General features: G+C 54.4%; 1 protein-coding gene across 5 annotated transcripts in view; it reads right to left on the bottom strand.

The window, feature by feature from the left end:
- Positions 1 to 1,251: 1,251 nt before the first annotated feature.
- Positions 1,252 to 15,302, bottom strand: part of MGLL (monoglyceride lipase) — a 140,713-nt gene continuing 126,662 nt past the window's right edge. For all 5 annotated transcript variants that reach the window (XM_011971292.1, XM_011971290.1, XM_011971289.1 and 2 more), the window contains 2 exons: positions 7,053 to 7,268; positions 1,252 to 4,533 (listed from right to left, as the gene is read on the bottom strand). In XM_011971292.1, coding sequence (XP_011826682.1) covers positions 4,408 to 4,533; positions 7,053 to 7,268 — 342 coding nt within the window. In that variant the 3' untranslated portion in view covers positions 1,252 to 4,407. The remainder of the gene's footprint in view (positions 4,534 to 7,052; positions 7,269 to 15,302) is intronic.

A 15,302-nucleotide genomic window follows, 5' to 3' on the forward strand; every position in this document is an offset into this window, starting at 1 on the left:
CTCATTCATTCACTCACTTGCACAGTCCCTCACTCACTCATGTCAGTGCATTTTTTACATTTTTCTCCCTCAAAGAGAAACCAGAGAGATAATATGGGGCTATGGTAGGTGCTCTCTGCGGGAACCTAGGCTCAGTCAGCACCTGAGCCTTCACCTGCCCTGCATGGGATGGGGGCTTGGCTCCTCCTAAGGGAGAGGACAAAGAGAACACATCATTCTGTCACTCACTCATTTATTCACTTACTCACCCACTGCTTCCCTCCCTACCCTATCAGGCAGGTCTTTCCAGGGACCCTCTGGGAAGCAGGCAGAGGTGTAGTGCAGGGATATGCCCTTTTGCAGTTCACATGGGAGGGGACAGAGTGCTACCAAGCAGACAAGCAGAAGATCTGTCATGTCAGATGTCAACAAATGTGCTGGAGGAGGAGAAGGTAGGGCAGTGCCTGGGGGAGGGCCTCACTGAGAAGATGGCCTGCGAGGAGGCTGGCATGATGAGGACCGAGTGGACGTGGAGGATTGGGAGAGGGGAGGCAAGGAAGCCAAAGGCCCAGCACCCGTAGGCTTCAGCAAGAACCATGGCCTTTATTTAGGTGAGATGGTGGCCACCGGAGGATGTTGAGCAGAGAAGGGCCACAGTCTGACTCATACTTTAACAGCCCTCTCGCCGCCATGTGGAAACAGACTGGGTGCAGGCGAGAAAGCGGGGCCTGCCAATGAGGCCGCTGCTGCCATCCCTCAGACGCTGGTGACAGCTGTGCAGCTGGAAGGAAGCTACAAGATCTTGGTCACACTTAGGGAGAGTGGCTGGGCCAGGTGTGGGTGTGGAACGGAGAGGGGCGTGGAGGATGCCCAGCAGCAGGAGGCCGGGTTCCCTATGCTGAGGAGGGAGGGCTGAGTTCGGACAGAGCCCAGCTTGTGTGGGGATAGGTTTGGCATCTACATGGGGCCCTGGAGAAAGCACAATCCACCTGAAGCTGGCGCGGGGAGGGTGGCCTGGGCTCCGTCCACCCCAGCGGTGGGGCAGGGTCTGCAAGTGGATGTGTGTGTTTAGAAACCCGCTTCAAGCGTGGATGGGAGAAGATAAATTCCACACGCGCTGACCCAGGCTGGGAAGCACTGCTGGAGTTGGTATCAGGTGACAGGAGTGGCTCGGGCAGGGATCAGCCTGTCTGAAAAAGGGCCTGCTGTGCTCTCGGCAAGGAAGATTGCCATCCAGGGTCAGAGGCTGCTGTGACGGACAGACAGACGCCATTCCGAAAACATCGGATTTATTAGGATTAGCTGTAGTGTACACTGATTCCTTTAGCTCTAAACGGATACATATGTGCCCCGCAGACAGTATACACACAGGGATGTGACTGAGCCACAGTGACATAGCAAACCCAACAGCTGGCTTGTGAAGCCGTCGTGATCCCAACAAGGTCTATGTTAGCAATTGGTGAGAGAAGAGCATGAGATAGGACCCAGGTGGGCCTGGGGGTGGAGTCCGAGCAGAGCCTGTGGGTTTTCAGAGTACCCACCAGTGCTCCCTCGGTGAGCCCAGCACCACCTGGAAGCGGGGGAAGCTGGGTCGCTGCTGGAAGGGAGGGAGGCTGACTCTCTACTCCTCGCCTCTGCAAGGAACTGAGGCCTGTAGGGTTGCGGCTGTCACCGGCTACAGGCGGCATCTTTCTGTAAAATATTTTTCAGGCATGAAACCCATTTCTGTATGGACTGGGCCGTGTTGACGGTGGTGCTTGAGCCTTGTGTGCCAGACCTCTCTGGGTCCTCTCCCTGACCTTGGCCTTCCTCTCACCTTCTCGAGGCCAAGCTATGTGAGACCTGGCATCCCTTCCAAACCTCAGTTCCTCCACGGCCCTGCGCCAGTGCGACTCCAGAGCTCAGAATGTCAGCACAGAGCCGTCAATATCGAGAAGGAACTCAACGCAAGACTTCACAGCTTTCCAAGGACAGGGACCAGCTCTGGAGTGGCCACGCGTGAGATGTCAGGCTCGCTCACGCACAGGGTCCTGTGCTGGCTCCTGACCCAGCAGGGGGACATGGTGGGCGGATGTACCAGCCCTTCCAGATAACATGAAACAGTCCCAATTTCAGGAAAGTTTTTCTTTTAAATATTGGTGATTCTTTAACCAGGAATGCAAATGCTACTGAAGTGCTGTGTGTGTCTCTGTGAGAGCCTTCATATAAATAAATTCATGCATCTAAAGAGTCCCTGGTCAGGCCGCATGCCGATACTTAATTTGGGGAATGGCGATGCCATCACATGCGTCTGGGGGAGGTGGCAGGGAGGCGTAGGGACTTTGTGTGACCTGCTTTGTCACAGCTCCTGGGAGAATTACAGATCTGAGCCCAGGGCGTCTCTTGGCTTTTGGAAAGGGTTCCTGCTTTTCCCGAGCTCCCATGGCTGCCCTGCTGCCGGTGCTGACCGAGCAGGCGGGGCTGGCTTTCTCTCTCAGTGCATATTTTACATTTTTCTCCTTCAAAGAGAAGCCAGGGAGACAAGCTGGAGCTACAGAAGGCGCTCTGTGGGGACGTGGGCCGGGTCAGCACCAGAGCCCCCACCTGCCCCTTGTGGGGTGAGGGCTTGGCTCCTCCCCCAGGGCACAGAGTGATCTTCAGCAGGGTGACCCGTTCCCGGCTCTGTCACGGTGTGATCAGGGCTGCTGGAGGGAGGGTGGAGGGGCACACGCTCCAGGAACCAAGATTAGCCTCCAGAACAGGGCCTAGGAGAGCAGTGGCAGTTCCCGCTGCTGGAGGAAGAAGGGCGGGAGCCCCCACTGCCTAGACTTCATGTTGGGGTCCTGGTGGGAAGTGGCCCCCTCCTCTGTGGCCCCAGAACCCCTAGATTGCACCTTCTGCAGGGCTTCAACGGTGGCAACGCCCTGACCAGGGTCACGTTTGCACTAAGGAGCCTCCTGAGGTAACAGCAAGTCCCATTTAGAAGGTGAAAGTATTCCCCAGGCGGGTGGTGACCCCCACTTATTGCTGGGACCAAGTGAGGCCAAGGGCAGGGCTGGGGTGGTGTTGGCACCTGAGATGGGCAGGCTAGGGCCAGGGCCTCGACTCCGAAAGATTGGCTGATGCCAGCCTTGGCCTTGGGTGAGGCCTGTCCTGGCCTGTCCTGCTGTGGCCTGGGGCAGGGCTGGGAGTGCCTCCAGTCCCTGCTCTGGGTCACCGAGTGCTCCATGTAGACCTGGGCAGGAAGGCCTGGCCTGCCACTGTGCGGGGCCTCTCTTCTCCTGCCACCAGAGGTAGCTGTGCTGCTAGCACTGACACTCCCAGGGTAGCACTGGGCCATAGGCAGGCCCTGGCCCAGGCCCAGGGATCACAGCCCCATAGGCTGCCACTGCTCCATGGTCCCCGGGGGACAGGGGGTGGCACAGGAAGGGCACTGGGCCTTGCCCATAGGAAAGGCCCAGCCAAGTCCCCTCTTGGGGGCTGCTGGCTTAGCTCCTGGAGCACAGGGCCCTCTGGCCCCACCACTGCCGGCCTAACCTGTCCAGTTCTGTACAGTAGCATCAAGCTCTGATTCCTTCAAACTCCCCTTGTTCCCTCCCACCTACCCACCAAAATAGTCTCTGCTTTAAAATATATATTATATATTAGACATTTCATCTTCAATACGATTCTCTAACAGCATCAGGTAAAATTAGTGACTCCAGAGGAAAGGCAGCCTTTGTGACTATAGACAGCACTCAGGGGCCAACCTGCGCCTCTCCCTGGCAGGAGGGGAAGGGCAGAGGACAGAGAAGAGGCTCGGTTTCCTGCTCAGTTATATTTCTGGGCTAAGCCTCACCCCCCTCCCCTCTGCAAAGCCTGGCCTCAGAGTAACAAGGAGCCCACAAAGTCATGAGTGGCTGCTTATTTTGAGGAAGGGCTGGGCATTTTCTGAGCCTCAGAGGGGCACGTGAGTCTGCCCCGGGGAGCTGGCCCCTATGGAGACAGCAGCCACCTCATCACACAGCCAGAGGAAGGCCACCAAGTGGAGGCCGGTCAGAGAGGGCGCTGGGGCGCGAGTGAGGGTGGGCAGGAGGGAGGTGCCTCCAGTTATTGCAGTCTGGTGTCCTGGGAACACCAGGAATTCCTGGAACCCCTGTGGGAGCTGGGAGAGGCGGGCAGAGGCTTGGCTTTGTTTTCAGTGGACATTTTAGCACATTCTCTGTGAAAAATTACCTGGGACCTTTCTCTTTTTTTTGCATAAAGTGTCTACCCATGAAGATAGATCCAGTGTCTGATAGCTTAATGTATAACAAAAATGTCTTTTTGTTATTTTTTAGTAAATTGTGCTAGAGATTTCTCCAATTTCTGATTTTTTTTTTTTTTTTTGCAAGCCACATCTGAGAAGCCATCTCTGCCCTTCCCCTGCCTGCGTCCCCCAGACCATGAGCCGGGCACCGGCCAGTGCATTCAGGGTGGGGACGCAGTTCCTGCCGTGGCTGTCCTTTGAGAGACCCACATGTTTATTTCATGGAAGACGGAGTTGGTGACTTCAGGAAGCTCTTTGTGGAGAACGTGGTAGGCACCTTCATAAATCTGCAATGAGGAGAGACATGGAATCAGAGCTGCACCATCAGAGGCAGGTGTGGGGAGTGGAGACCGCACGCAGTGGGCAGGGTTAGGAGCATTCTCCAGACCCTCTCCCTATGCCCGAGGACCTGGCCCTGACCTCCCATTATTAGGAGGCCAACACCTTTCTATCAGATGATGGTTCAAATGCGTTACAATGTCCCAACATGTTCCCGAACTTCCTCTCTCAAATGCAAACGTTCCCTTACTCCACATCTCTCCCCATCCCTGGGCCCGTTTCTGTGTCTGAGTCAGGCAACCTTCTCAAAAGAGGGGGTTCCACTCCTGGCCTCACATCCTGACCGCCACGGGGTCCTCAGCTCATCCCAAGCTGACTTCCACCCCTGCCAACCCCCAGTGGCTATCCTGGCGAGGTCTCCAGGGACCTCTATTGCCGTGGCAGGGGACACTGCGCTGGTCATTCATAAGCTGCTCACTCTCACCTTCTAGAAACACTTTCTTCTTGTGGTTCCATGGCTTTAACTTCTGATTTTCTTTCGACCTCGCCAGCAACTCCTTCTCAATTCAGGCTTATCCCACCCACTGGCCTGTGCAGGCAGCTGGACTACGGGCTTGGCTGTGCCCTCCTTCACTCTCCCTGGTCACCTCGTCCAGTCCAGTGGTTTTAAAATCCATCCTGGGCTGATGACTCTGGAATTTACATCTCCAGCCAGACCTCTCCCTTCTGCCTCTAGACGGCTGACCTGCCATCTCCATCTGAATTCCTGGCAGGGACCTCCAGACTTCAGTGCGATGCTAATGGGCATCTCCAGGTGGACTCCAGCCATTTCTCACATCAGTCTCTCTGCCTGGCGTTTCTCGTCTCATTACAGCCTCCTCATTACTGCAAGCCTGAACCCAGGGTTCATCCTTCATGACAGTGATCTCACTCTCTGCCGTCCTACCTGGCTTCCCCTGCCTTGGTTGTCACTGTCCCCTACCTCCTTCTTACCCCAGCTCCTGTCTCCCCAAGGCCACTGGGGGATGCTTTTAACATGAAAATCAGAGCATGTTACTTCTTGGCTCGAAATGTTCAGGTGGCTTCTCATCTAACCCAGAGATGAAGTCTAGATTTCCCAGGTGGTGGGGCTCCCCTGCCCCCCTACCAGCCTCCCTGCCTGGTGCATCCTCACTGGCTGCTCTTCTTGTGGCTGCGTGCCTATGCCAGCCTCAGGTCCTCAGTCTCTCTCTTGCCTCAGTCTGGAAGGTTCTTCCACTGGCTGTTCTCACCAGCAGACTACAGGCCTGGCCGTCCCATCTAAAGTGCTGCTTTCCCCCCTGTCCCCCTCTATCCCTACACTACACTCTGCTGAGTTTCCTTAGGGGCACTGAGTTCTCTCCATCATCATCCTTTTCATTTATTTGTTGATTGCTTCAGGATTCAGGTTCCGGGGGGCAGAGCAGAGCCTTTGCCTGTCTTGTTCTCTGGGCCTGACAGAAACTTAGGGCCCCATAAATACTTGAATTAAAGAAGGGATGAATGGCTAGCTGGGTAAATGAATGACTAATCTTAGTGGACTCCTTTTGCAGGGATTTGCAAGGGTTCACATTGGTGTAAGGGAGGTCTGAGTGATGCTCTCACAGATGAATGCAGTGTTCCACTGTGGCTTTTAAAAAATCTATTTTGCTGGGCGTGGTGGCTCCTGTCTGTAATTCCAGCACTTTGGGAGGCTGAGGCGGGAGAATCACCTGAGGTCAGGGGTGAGACCAACCTGGTCAACATGGTGAAACCCCATCTCTACTAAAAATACAAAAATTAGCCTGGCATGATGGCAGGTGCCTGTAATCTCAGCTACCCAGGGCGCTGAGGCAGCAGAACCGCTTGAACCTGGGAGGCAGAGGTTGCAGTGAGCCGAGATGGCGCCACTGCACTCCAGCCTGGGCAACAGAGGGATACTCTGTCTAAAAACAAAAACAAAAACAAACAAACAAAAAAACCCAAAAAAGATATATAGTCTTTATGTCTAATATTGCAAGTCGCAGGGCCTGTCCTCAGGGTCCCTGTCTGCAGGGCTAGCTCTGACAGCTCCCTTCACAGAGCAGGCTCTGCCAAGTCCTGCCAGCACCTGTGTGCTCTGAGCCCTCTGGTGGCCATGGCTCCCGGGCTACTGCAGCCACCGCTGGTGCAGAGGGAGGCTTGGGCATTACACGTGTCCTTGGAGCTTGGACATGCCTCTCTCTCGGGATATTTATTTGCTCAGTGCCCAGTTGCAGATTCTTTTCTTGCCTACAACATCTTTTGATTGTTCTTTTTTCCTTTGAGGCTCATTCATGCAAAACAATTAGCAAATGACTCGTGTGTTCTCTTGAAATTCATAGGCTCCTGGGATTCCTTTTATTTATTTATCTCTCGGTCAAGCAGGCTGTTCCCTATCCTGAGATCTGGGAGGTGGTCCTCGGGGGTCTTGGCAGATGTGCCCCAAGGGGTGCTGCCTCACCACCCTCCCTCCACCTTTGGGGGAAATGGGCAAGTGGCAGCCACTCACCTTGAGAGTCTTGTCCTGGCTCTTGGCTGACTCCATGAGCAGGTAGGCCCCTTTGCTGTCACACAGGCGATCGGCAGAGCCCTGGAGCAGCAGGAAGGGCACCGTCAGCTTGGGAAGGGCGCGCTCCACCCGCGAGACGGCATTCAGCAGCTGGATGCCAAAGCACACCTTCAGCCCTGCCCGGCAGATCAAGGGGTCTGAGTTATAAATGTCGACCTGGAGAAAGAAGGAGAGGGTTCCATCAGCATGGGCAGGGCTCACTTCCTTAAGCCAGACCTATTTCCTGGTAGATTTCCTTCTGCTCTGGCCTGAAGGGTTGATTCCATTCAGGTCAGCTGGGCTTGGGTGTGGCTCTGAGGGCCAGCTGTGTTCACCCACAGACTTCATCTGCACCACTGGCAGTGCGTCTCCTTTCAGGCTTGAGGGTTTCACACACGGGTGCCTGTAGAAAATGTCAAGTATTGGCCGGGTATGGTGGCTCACACCTGTAATCCCAGCACTTTGGGAAACTGAGGCAAGCAGATCACCTGAGGTCAGGAGTTCCAGAGTAGCCTGACCAACATGGCAAAACCATGTCTCTACGGGGTTTTTTTTTTTGTATTTTTGTAAAAATACAAAAATTAGCTGGGCATGGTGGTGGGCTCCTGTTATCCCAGCTACTTGGGAGGCTGAGGTGGAAGAATCCCTTGAACCTGGAAGGCGGACTTTGCAGTGAGCCGAGATGGTGCCACTGCACTCCAGCCTGGGTGACAGAGCAAGACTCGGTCAAGAAAAGAAAATAAAATTTCAAGTATTAATTTGTATTTTTAAAAATATAAGCGACAACATATTGTTCACATCAATTATTTTATTAAAAAGTAGCTCTGCAGCTGTTTTAGCATTTGATTTTTGTTCTCTGTCTCCACTGATGTGGTGTGCACCTGGTGGAGTGGATGAGGGGCAAACAGTAAACTGCAGGAACAGTTTACTAGGGTCTGTGCTGGAAAGCGAGGGCCCGTGCTAGGAGCCCCCGGAGGGGCTTCAGCCAGGCACTGATGACGGGCTTTGGGGTGAGGGACACCCAAGGGCAGGTCTGGCTGTGGTGGGCTCAGTCTCTGTGAACCTTAAGGCTACACAGGATGGTCAGAGGCTCTGACAGGGAGGCCTGGGCCCTGGCTGTGCCCAAGGCCATCTCTGCCCCTCTACAGGACGTGAGTCCTCCCTCCTCAACCACCAGCCTGTGGATCTTGCCTTTCAAGGGGCTGCTCTCTCCCCTGTCCTTGCTGTCCTTGGCCTGTCTGGGTTTCTGGCTTCAGTCTTCCCGCCTCGGTAGGGACAGCTCAGGCTCCACTGCCCTGATCTCTAGCATCTGCTCCACAGGATCAGGGGATAAGTTTCTAGGTCTCTCTCAGGCCCATAGGGGGCAGGAGTGAGCCCCAATGCTTTTTTTTTTTTTCTCTTTTGAGAAGGAGTCTCGCTCTGTCACCCAGGCTGGAGTGCAGTGCTACAACCTCGGCTCACTGCAACCTCCGCCTCCAGGGTTCAAGTGATTCTGCTACCTCAGCCTTCGAGGTAGTTGGGATTATAGGCGGTGGTCACCACACCCGGCAAATTTTTGTATTTTTAGTAGAGACAGGGTTTTGCCATGTTGGCCAGGCTGGTCTCAAACTCCTGACCTCAGGTGATCCACCCACCTCAGCCTCCCAAAGTGCTGGGATTATAGGCATGAGCCACTGCGCCCGGCCCCATGATGCTTCTTCACTCACGTTCATCATCCTTGCCAGTGGATTCTTGGTGGGTTGGGGAGGGTCCACGTGGTGAGGACTGGGTGAGGGTCAGAGAGCATGTGGGGACGAGGAAGGAACATGCTGCCAGCTGCTCCCCGGGCAACCAGGGTGCCCACTGTGTCAGGACTCAGCATTTCCAAGAACTGGGCTACACCCCTTCCATTACCACCCCTACAAGGCCTTGGCCAGAATTCCGGACCACACCAAGTGGGAGAGGCTGTCCTGCAGTCACCCCTGCCATCCCTGGATTCCTTCCCATGCTGGGGACTGAGCACCAAAAACCAGACCATTTGTGTAAAGCCACACGAGACAGATTAGCCACTTCCTGCAGCTGAGCTGGCATGAGTCCTGCTGGGCCAGGCCATCTGCTCGGAGCCTGAGAGGACACGGGACTGGCAGGGCAGTTCATGGGGGCCCATGGCCAGGCCCAACCACAGGGGGTGCTTCCCCAGGGTCAGCCAGGAGCCATGAGGGAAGGAGGGCTGTAGGGCCTGCAAAAGAGCCCGGGGCTTGGGGTCAGTGGAGTCCCCAACAGCAGCGCCATCTACCAGCTTGTGCTGGGCTGTGACATGCAGGGTCTCACTGAGTAATAAAATAATAGCTACATCTGAGCTCTGTCTGTCTGCCCAGCACTAAGTGTTTTTGCGTGCAGTAACTCACTGGGCCTCCATAACTCCCCTGTATAAGGAATTGCTCTCATTCTCTCCATTACACAGAGGAGGAAACTAAGGCACAGAGAGGCTTGTCAACCTGCCTGCTGTTAGTTGCCCCAATTCTTGTTCTCCCCTACAGAACCTTGATGTTTCTTTGGGTATACAACTGCTCAGAATAAAGACTATATTTCCCAGTCTCCCTTGCAGCTAGCAATGTGACTTGTGGTCACATGACCAAGTTCTGGCCAATAGAAAGTAAGCAGGCAGGGGCTGTGTGCACACTCTGGGTCTAGGTCTTATTTTCTCCTTGCCCCATAGAAAGAGTCAGGGCCATGTGGACAAGGTTCGCCACTGGAAGCCAGAGCAACAAGATGGGTGTCCTGATGCCGAGAAGTCACACCGTCTCTTGGTTAAGCTGCTGTTGTTGGGGGTATGGGTTCCAGCAGGCTGGCCATGCCCTGGGCTGGGCCACCACCCCATCCCATGCTGTCTCCAGGGCTTCTGTGGGATCTGTGGGGTGGGGGCCACACCCTCGACCCTGCTGCCAGCAGTCTTACAACCGCCTTCTTCCTGCAGCAGGCCTGCTGCTTTACCCTGCTGACCCCGAGCGTCCTGGGCACAGCAGGCCCTTGGGGACTCTGCTTCTGAGTTTAATTGCACTGATGGCCAAGCGGCTTCCTGCTCTTGGCTTCATTTTCCATGTCTTGATCACGTAGGCCCTGTTTACACAATGGCCTATTCTGGGCCTGGGGCCCAGCCACCAGATGTGTCAGGGAAAGGGTAGGCCCCTCATGTGAACCACAGCCCGGACTGGGGGTGAGGGGCAGAGGGAAACTGGGACCAGGAGGTGGGGGAGGGCTGTACCACATGGGGAGATTGAGACACAGAGGGGCCAAACCCTCCCCTCAAGTGGCAGTTCTGGCCCAATCACAATGGCCTTGATTTTTTGACAGCTTAAGATCTCAATCCACCAAAAGTCCTAGGAATGTGTCTTGTGGCTCCCAGGAAGGAGATAGCCAGGCCCCTTCCTCCCAAACCAGGCCCAAGCCCAGAACATGAGCCCATTCATTCAATATGGACCAAAGAGTCAGTCCCCAAAGATTCCACACTGCATGATTCCACTGATGCAATGTTCTTCATGTGACAAAACTAGAGAAACAGAGACCAGACTCACAGCTCAAAGGGCCGAGGAGGGTGTGGGGCGAGTGGGGAGTGGATGCGGCTGCAAAATGGCAACATGAGGGGTCCTTGTGGGGATGGAGCCATCTGTGACTTGACTGTGTCAAGGTCAGTATCCTGGTTGTGATACTGTCCTGTCATTTTGCAAAATGTCACTGCTGGGGGAAACTGGGTAATGGATGCATGGAATCACTCTGTATTATTTCTTACAGCTGCTTGTGAGTTACAGTGATCTTAAATGAAAAGTTTAACTAAAAACTAATAGCAAAGGCCCATGTTTAGCTCACCATGGCTCCCACCAGCTGAGACCAGGGTCTGCTGGGGACACGGCAGCTGGAAGCAGGAGCCCAAGCTGGGGACCCAGATCCAAGTGACCACTCCACCGTGGCTCTAGAGAACTGATTTCCTGGGGAGCCCCCACTGGCTGAGAGCTGAAGCCTTTTTTCCCCCGGGGTGGGGTTGGGAGTATGGTAAGGCTCTACTCCTTCCTGGGCCTCAGTTTCCCCATCAGGGGACCCCAAAGGCTCCTCTTGGGTGTTAAGTTTCACAAGCTGGCCTCCTGTTGAGCTTGACAGCCAGGAATACACCAGCTGGGACTTCTGAATTTCCAGCACCGTCTCACTGTGGGAAGAAACTTTGCACTAAAGCGCAGTAAATACAGCTGCAATCCTCAGCTGGGAGTTTTCTTACACGTATGGTTGAGCAAAATCAAGACACAACCCCTGCAGTCAAATCTCTTGACCCATTTTTTTAAAACCATTCCATGATGAAATGCAATATCACAGTTTAATTAGAATACTATGAAAAATAACTCATGCGTGGAGCCCTTGACTCTTTACTAGGTGCTGTAGTAAGTGCTTCACTCGTACTTGCTCATTTAATCTTCACAGGAACCCTGTGATGTAGGAACTATTATTATTACCTTTTTACATATGAGGAGACAAGCTCAGAGAGGTTAGGTGACTCACCCAAGGTTACACAGCAAGTAAGAGGCAGAGCCAAGGTAAGAAACTAGGCACTCTGCCACTGCCATCAGCATTCTTAGCCACTTACCATGCTCTGCTGCCTGTCTCGAGAGAAGAAGGTGAAGGTCAGTGCTGGGGTATAGACAGCCAGGAGCTGTGCAGGTGGCAGGGGCACTAGTGCTCTCAGAAAAGGCAATAATGGTCCCTGATGAGGACCATAAGTGGATGGGCCTGAGAGATGGTGAAGTGATCTGGTGGGGCCCAGGGGTTACCGCCCTTCACAGCCAGCCAGAGGAGATAGGGGAGCCCCTCTGGGTACAGACAGGCATGTGTCCCCCTGGATGAACCCCTAATCACAGAGAAAGACAACCCAGCAGGCTTCATCCCTGTAGATCTGTCCACAGCTGGCTCTTCCTGCCTCTCCTTCCCTGCAATCTCCTCCCTTTTCCTATGGAAGCCTCACCCTTCCATCTGGGCTTTAGAGCCCATCCGGGAATTCCCACCTTCTTCCTCCGTTGTTTAGATCTCTCTTAATCCATCCCTTTCCAATACAGGGAACTCGGATAGCCTTCTCTGGCATAACAGAGAAAGAGTGCACGGCCGGGCGCGGTGGCTCAAGCCTGTAATCCCAGCACTTTGGGAGGCTGAGACAGGCGGATCACGAGGTCAGGAGATCGAGACCATCCTGGCTAACCCGGTGAAACCCCATCTCTACTAAAAAATACAAAAAACTAGCCGGGCGAGGTGGCGGGCGCCTGTAGTCCCAGCTACTCACTCGGGAGGCTGAGGCAGGAGAATGGTGTAAACCCGGGAGGCGGAGCTTGCAGTGAGCTGAGATCCAGCCACTGCACTCCAGCCTGGGCGACAGAGCGAGACTCCCTCTCGGGGGGGAAAAAAAAAAAAGAGTGCACGACAACTCTACCTGAGTGATCTCTGTGAAATTTAGAAACCTGCAGGAACCCTAACAGGAACTGGCAGGTCTTTGTAGAGACGATGTCCTCATTTCCCACCTTTGTCTTGAATGGCCAGAGACATAATTTGTGGTGGAAAGAGCTGGATGAGAGAGAATCCTCTTGTGATGGCTTCTGTCTCCCATCACAAACGGCTTTTCAGCCCCTTGCTCTTAGCTTAATTAACATTGTCTGCTCCACTTTCAGGCCTCAGCTCAGCCTTCCCAGGACCCCACAGACTCTGCTGCCCCAAAGCCCTTCTCCCATGCCGCACTTGGCCTGGTCTGCAATCAGCCCATCTCTTTCCACATGTCTGCCCCACTTGAGGGTCAGTGCCCTGTCCTGCCCTCTGCATGTCCTGCACAGTGGCTGGCACAGGGAAAGCCCTTGGTAAACTCTGGTGCAATGGATGAAGAGGCAAACCATTCCCTAATCCAGCCCAAGAAGTAGCACCTTTGGGTACTGAGAGACCTCACTCATGGCAGCTGAGAACTGCTGGCCGCCTCCTGGCCAAACGAGTGTCCACAATGGGAATGAGACTTGGGACCCTCGAAAGCAGAGGCCCTTGTCATTTCATTCAGTGAACGACTTTTCTGCGTGCACACATGGAAAGCCCCGACAGCACGCTTTTGGAGCTGCTTGGCATTGCTTTCCTTCAGTGCATCATGCTGAACCCCAGGCCCATGGAATATCCTAAACGCAAATAAGAATATTTATTAGGGCGTGATGGTGCATACCCGTAATCCCAGTACTTTGGGAGGCCAAGGTGGGCAGATCACCTGAGCCCAGGAAGTCAAAACCAGCCTGGGCAACATGGTAAAACCCTGTCTCTACAAAAAATACAAAAATTAGCCTGGTGTAGTGGTGCACACCTGTAGTCCCAGCTACTGGGGAGGCTGAGGTGGGAGGATTGCTTGGGCCCAAAAGGTGGAGGCTTCAGTGAGCTGAGATCACGCCACTGCACTCCAGCCTGGGCAAGACAGTGAGAGTCTGCCTCAAAAAAAAAAGACAAGAAACAACAACAACACAAAAAAACAGCAACAACAACAAAAAACAATGTCAATGTCCTGTGGAAGTTGGCCTGAATTTGGAACATGCTGAAGGCTGGAAACAGCTGTGCTTGGCGTGGCTCTGGTGTGCTTCCTCTCCCACACATCCCCTCCCAAGCCTGTAGCACCCTGGTCACTGCTGTCAGCTCCCAGAGGGCTCACGGCATTGGGTCCCTGCCAAGCAGAGGTGGGTCCCTGTCATGCAGAGGTAGGTCCCATTTCAGACTCTCAGATCTGTACCTGTCCCCCTCTGTGAAGAACCCTGTGGTACTTCCCACAGGGGCTGCAGGGCAAAGTCCTAACTTCTTGGTATGGCCTGCGACACCGCCATCCCTGCCCTCCCTTAACACTCCCCACTCCCCTTGACCCCAGGGCACTTGCACAGCATGTCCCCTCAGCCTTCAGACCCCTTCCTTGGCTGCCGGTGGAGTTTCTCCCTCCCTATCAACCCTTGGCTCAGCTGCCCTTCCTCCAGGCAACCTTCCCTGGTCCCATGTGTGTCATTCCTGGACCCCTTTCCTCATGTGCTTGTCACCTGCACTACAGACTGGCCCCGACACCTCCATTTCCACCATCCCCTTCCATGCCCTTTCTCTTATTTGCCAGCAACCCTGTTTCCTCTCTTCAAGGCCCAGGTTAAGCGTTTCCTCCTGTGGACAGGTGCCCAGACACCCTTGCTGACATCTGCGCTTCTCTCCCCGGGCTCCCGTATCTTTGCCAACACCTCCTTCAGTGGGCCTCTCTCAGAGCTGTGATAGCAACAGCTCTCACTTGTTAGGGTCCACACTGTGCTAGGTGGCTGTGCAGTCATCTGGAGGGATCTGAGGAAGGGCAAGACTGAGTGTGGCTTCCAAGGTCACACTGAGGAGATGGAGCAGGGTCCAGACTCAGGTCCTTTTGGAAGGCTGTGCTCTTCCCACTGAGCCCACCGCCCCTTTCCCCTCTGCGCCACCGCAGCTGATGGGCCTGGCCGGCAGGGACAACAGGGCAGCCTATGGGGTGTCGCAGCCTCCAGCTCTAGCCTGGCCGGAGTGGGAGCCCTGAGAAAGTTTGCTGGTGTGGTGAGCTGCCTGCAGGGTGCCAGAGGGGAGATAGGCCCTGCCTGACTCAGCAGAAAGCCCCTCCGGCTTGATAGACCCAAGCAAGCCCTGCCTACCAGGAGGCCTGAGTCCCCACAATGACCTTACCCTGCCTTGGGCCAGCCCTAGCTGGCAGCCAGCCTCGGTGGCTGAAATTCCTGAACCAGACCAGGGCCATTTGGAAAGAAGATGTTGCTGCACATTCTCCTCTCCTGGAAGCTGCAGTGCCATTTTGGACAGAAAGAGGATAATCAAGGATCAGCCTACATTTCTGAGTTGCCACTTAATCAAGGGTGTGCAAATTAATGAGCATTCTTTCCCCCAAATTACTTTTTACTATGAAGGTTTGAACTTCTGGACATCCTGGCATTTGTTTGTTTGTTTGTTTTTGAGACTCCCTCTTGTCGCCCGCTGGAGTGCAGTGGTGTGATCTCGGCTCACTGCAACCTCTGCCTCCCAGGTTCAAATGATTCTCCTGCCTCAGCCTCCTGAGTAGCTGGGATTACAGACACACGCCACCATGCCCCACTAATTTTTATATTTTTAGTAGAGATGGGGTTTCACCATGTTGGCCAGGCTGGTCTCGAACTCCTGACCTCAGGTGATCCA

This window comes from Mandrillus leucophaeus, unplaced genomic scaffold (assembly GCF_000951045.1).
Source record: "Mandrillus leucophaeus isolate KB7577 unplaced genomic scaffold, Mleu.le_1.0 Scaffold121, whole genome shotgun sequence".
Lineage (NCBI taxonomy): Eukaryota > Metazoa > Chordata > Mammalia > Primates > Cercopithecidae > Mandrillus > Mandrillus leucophaeus.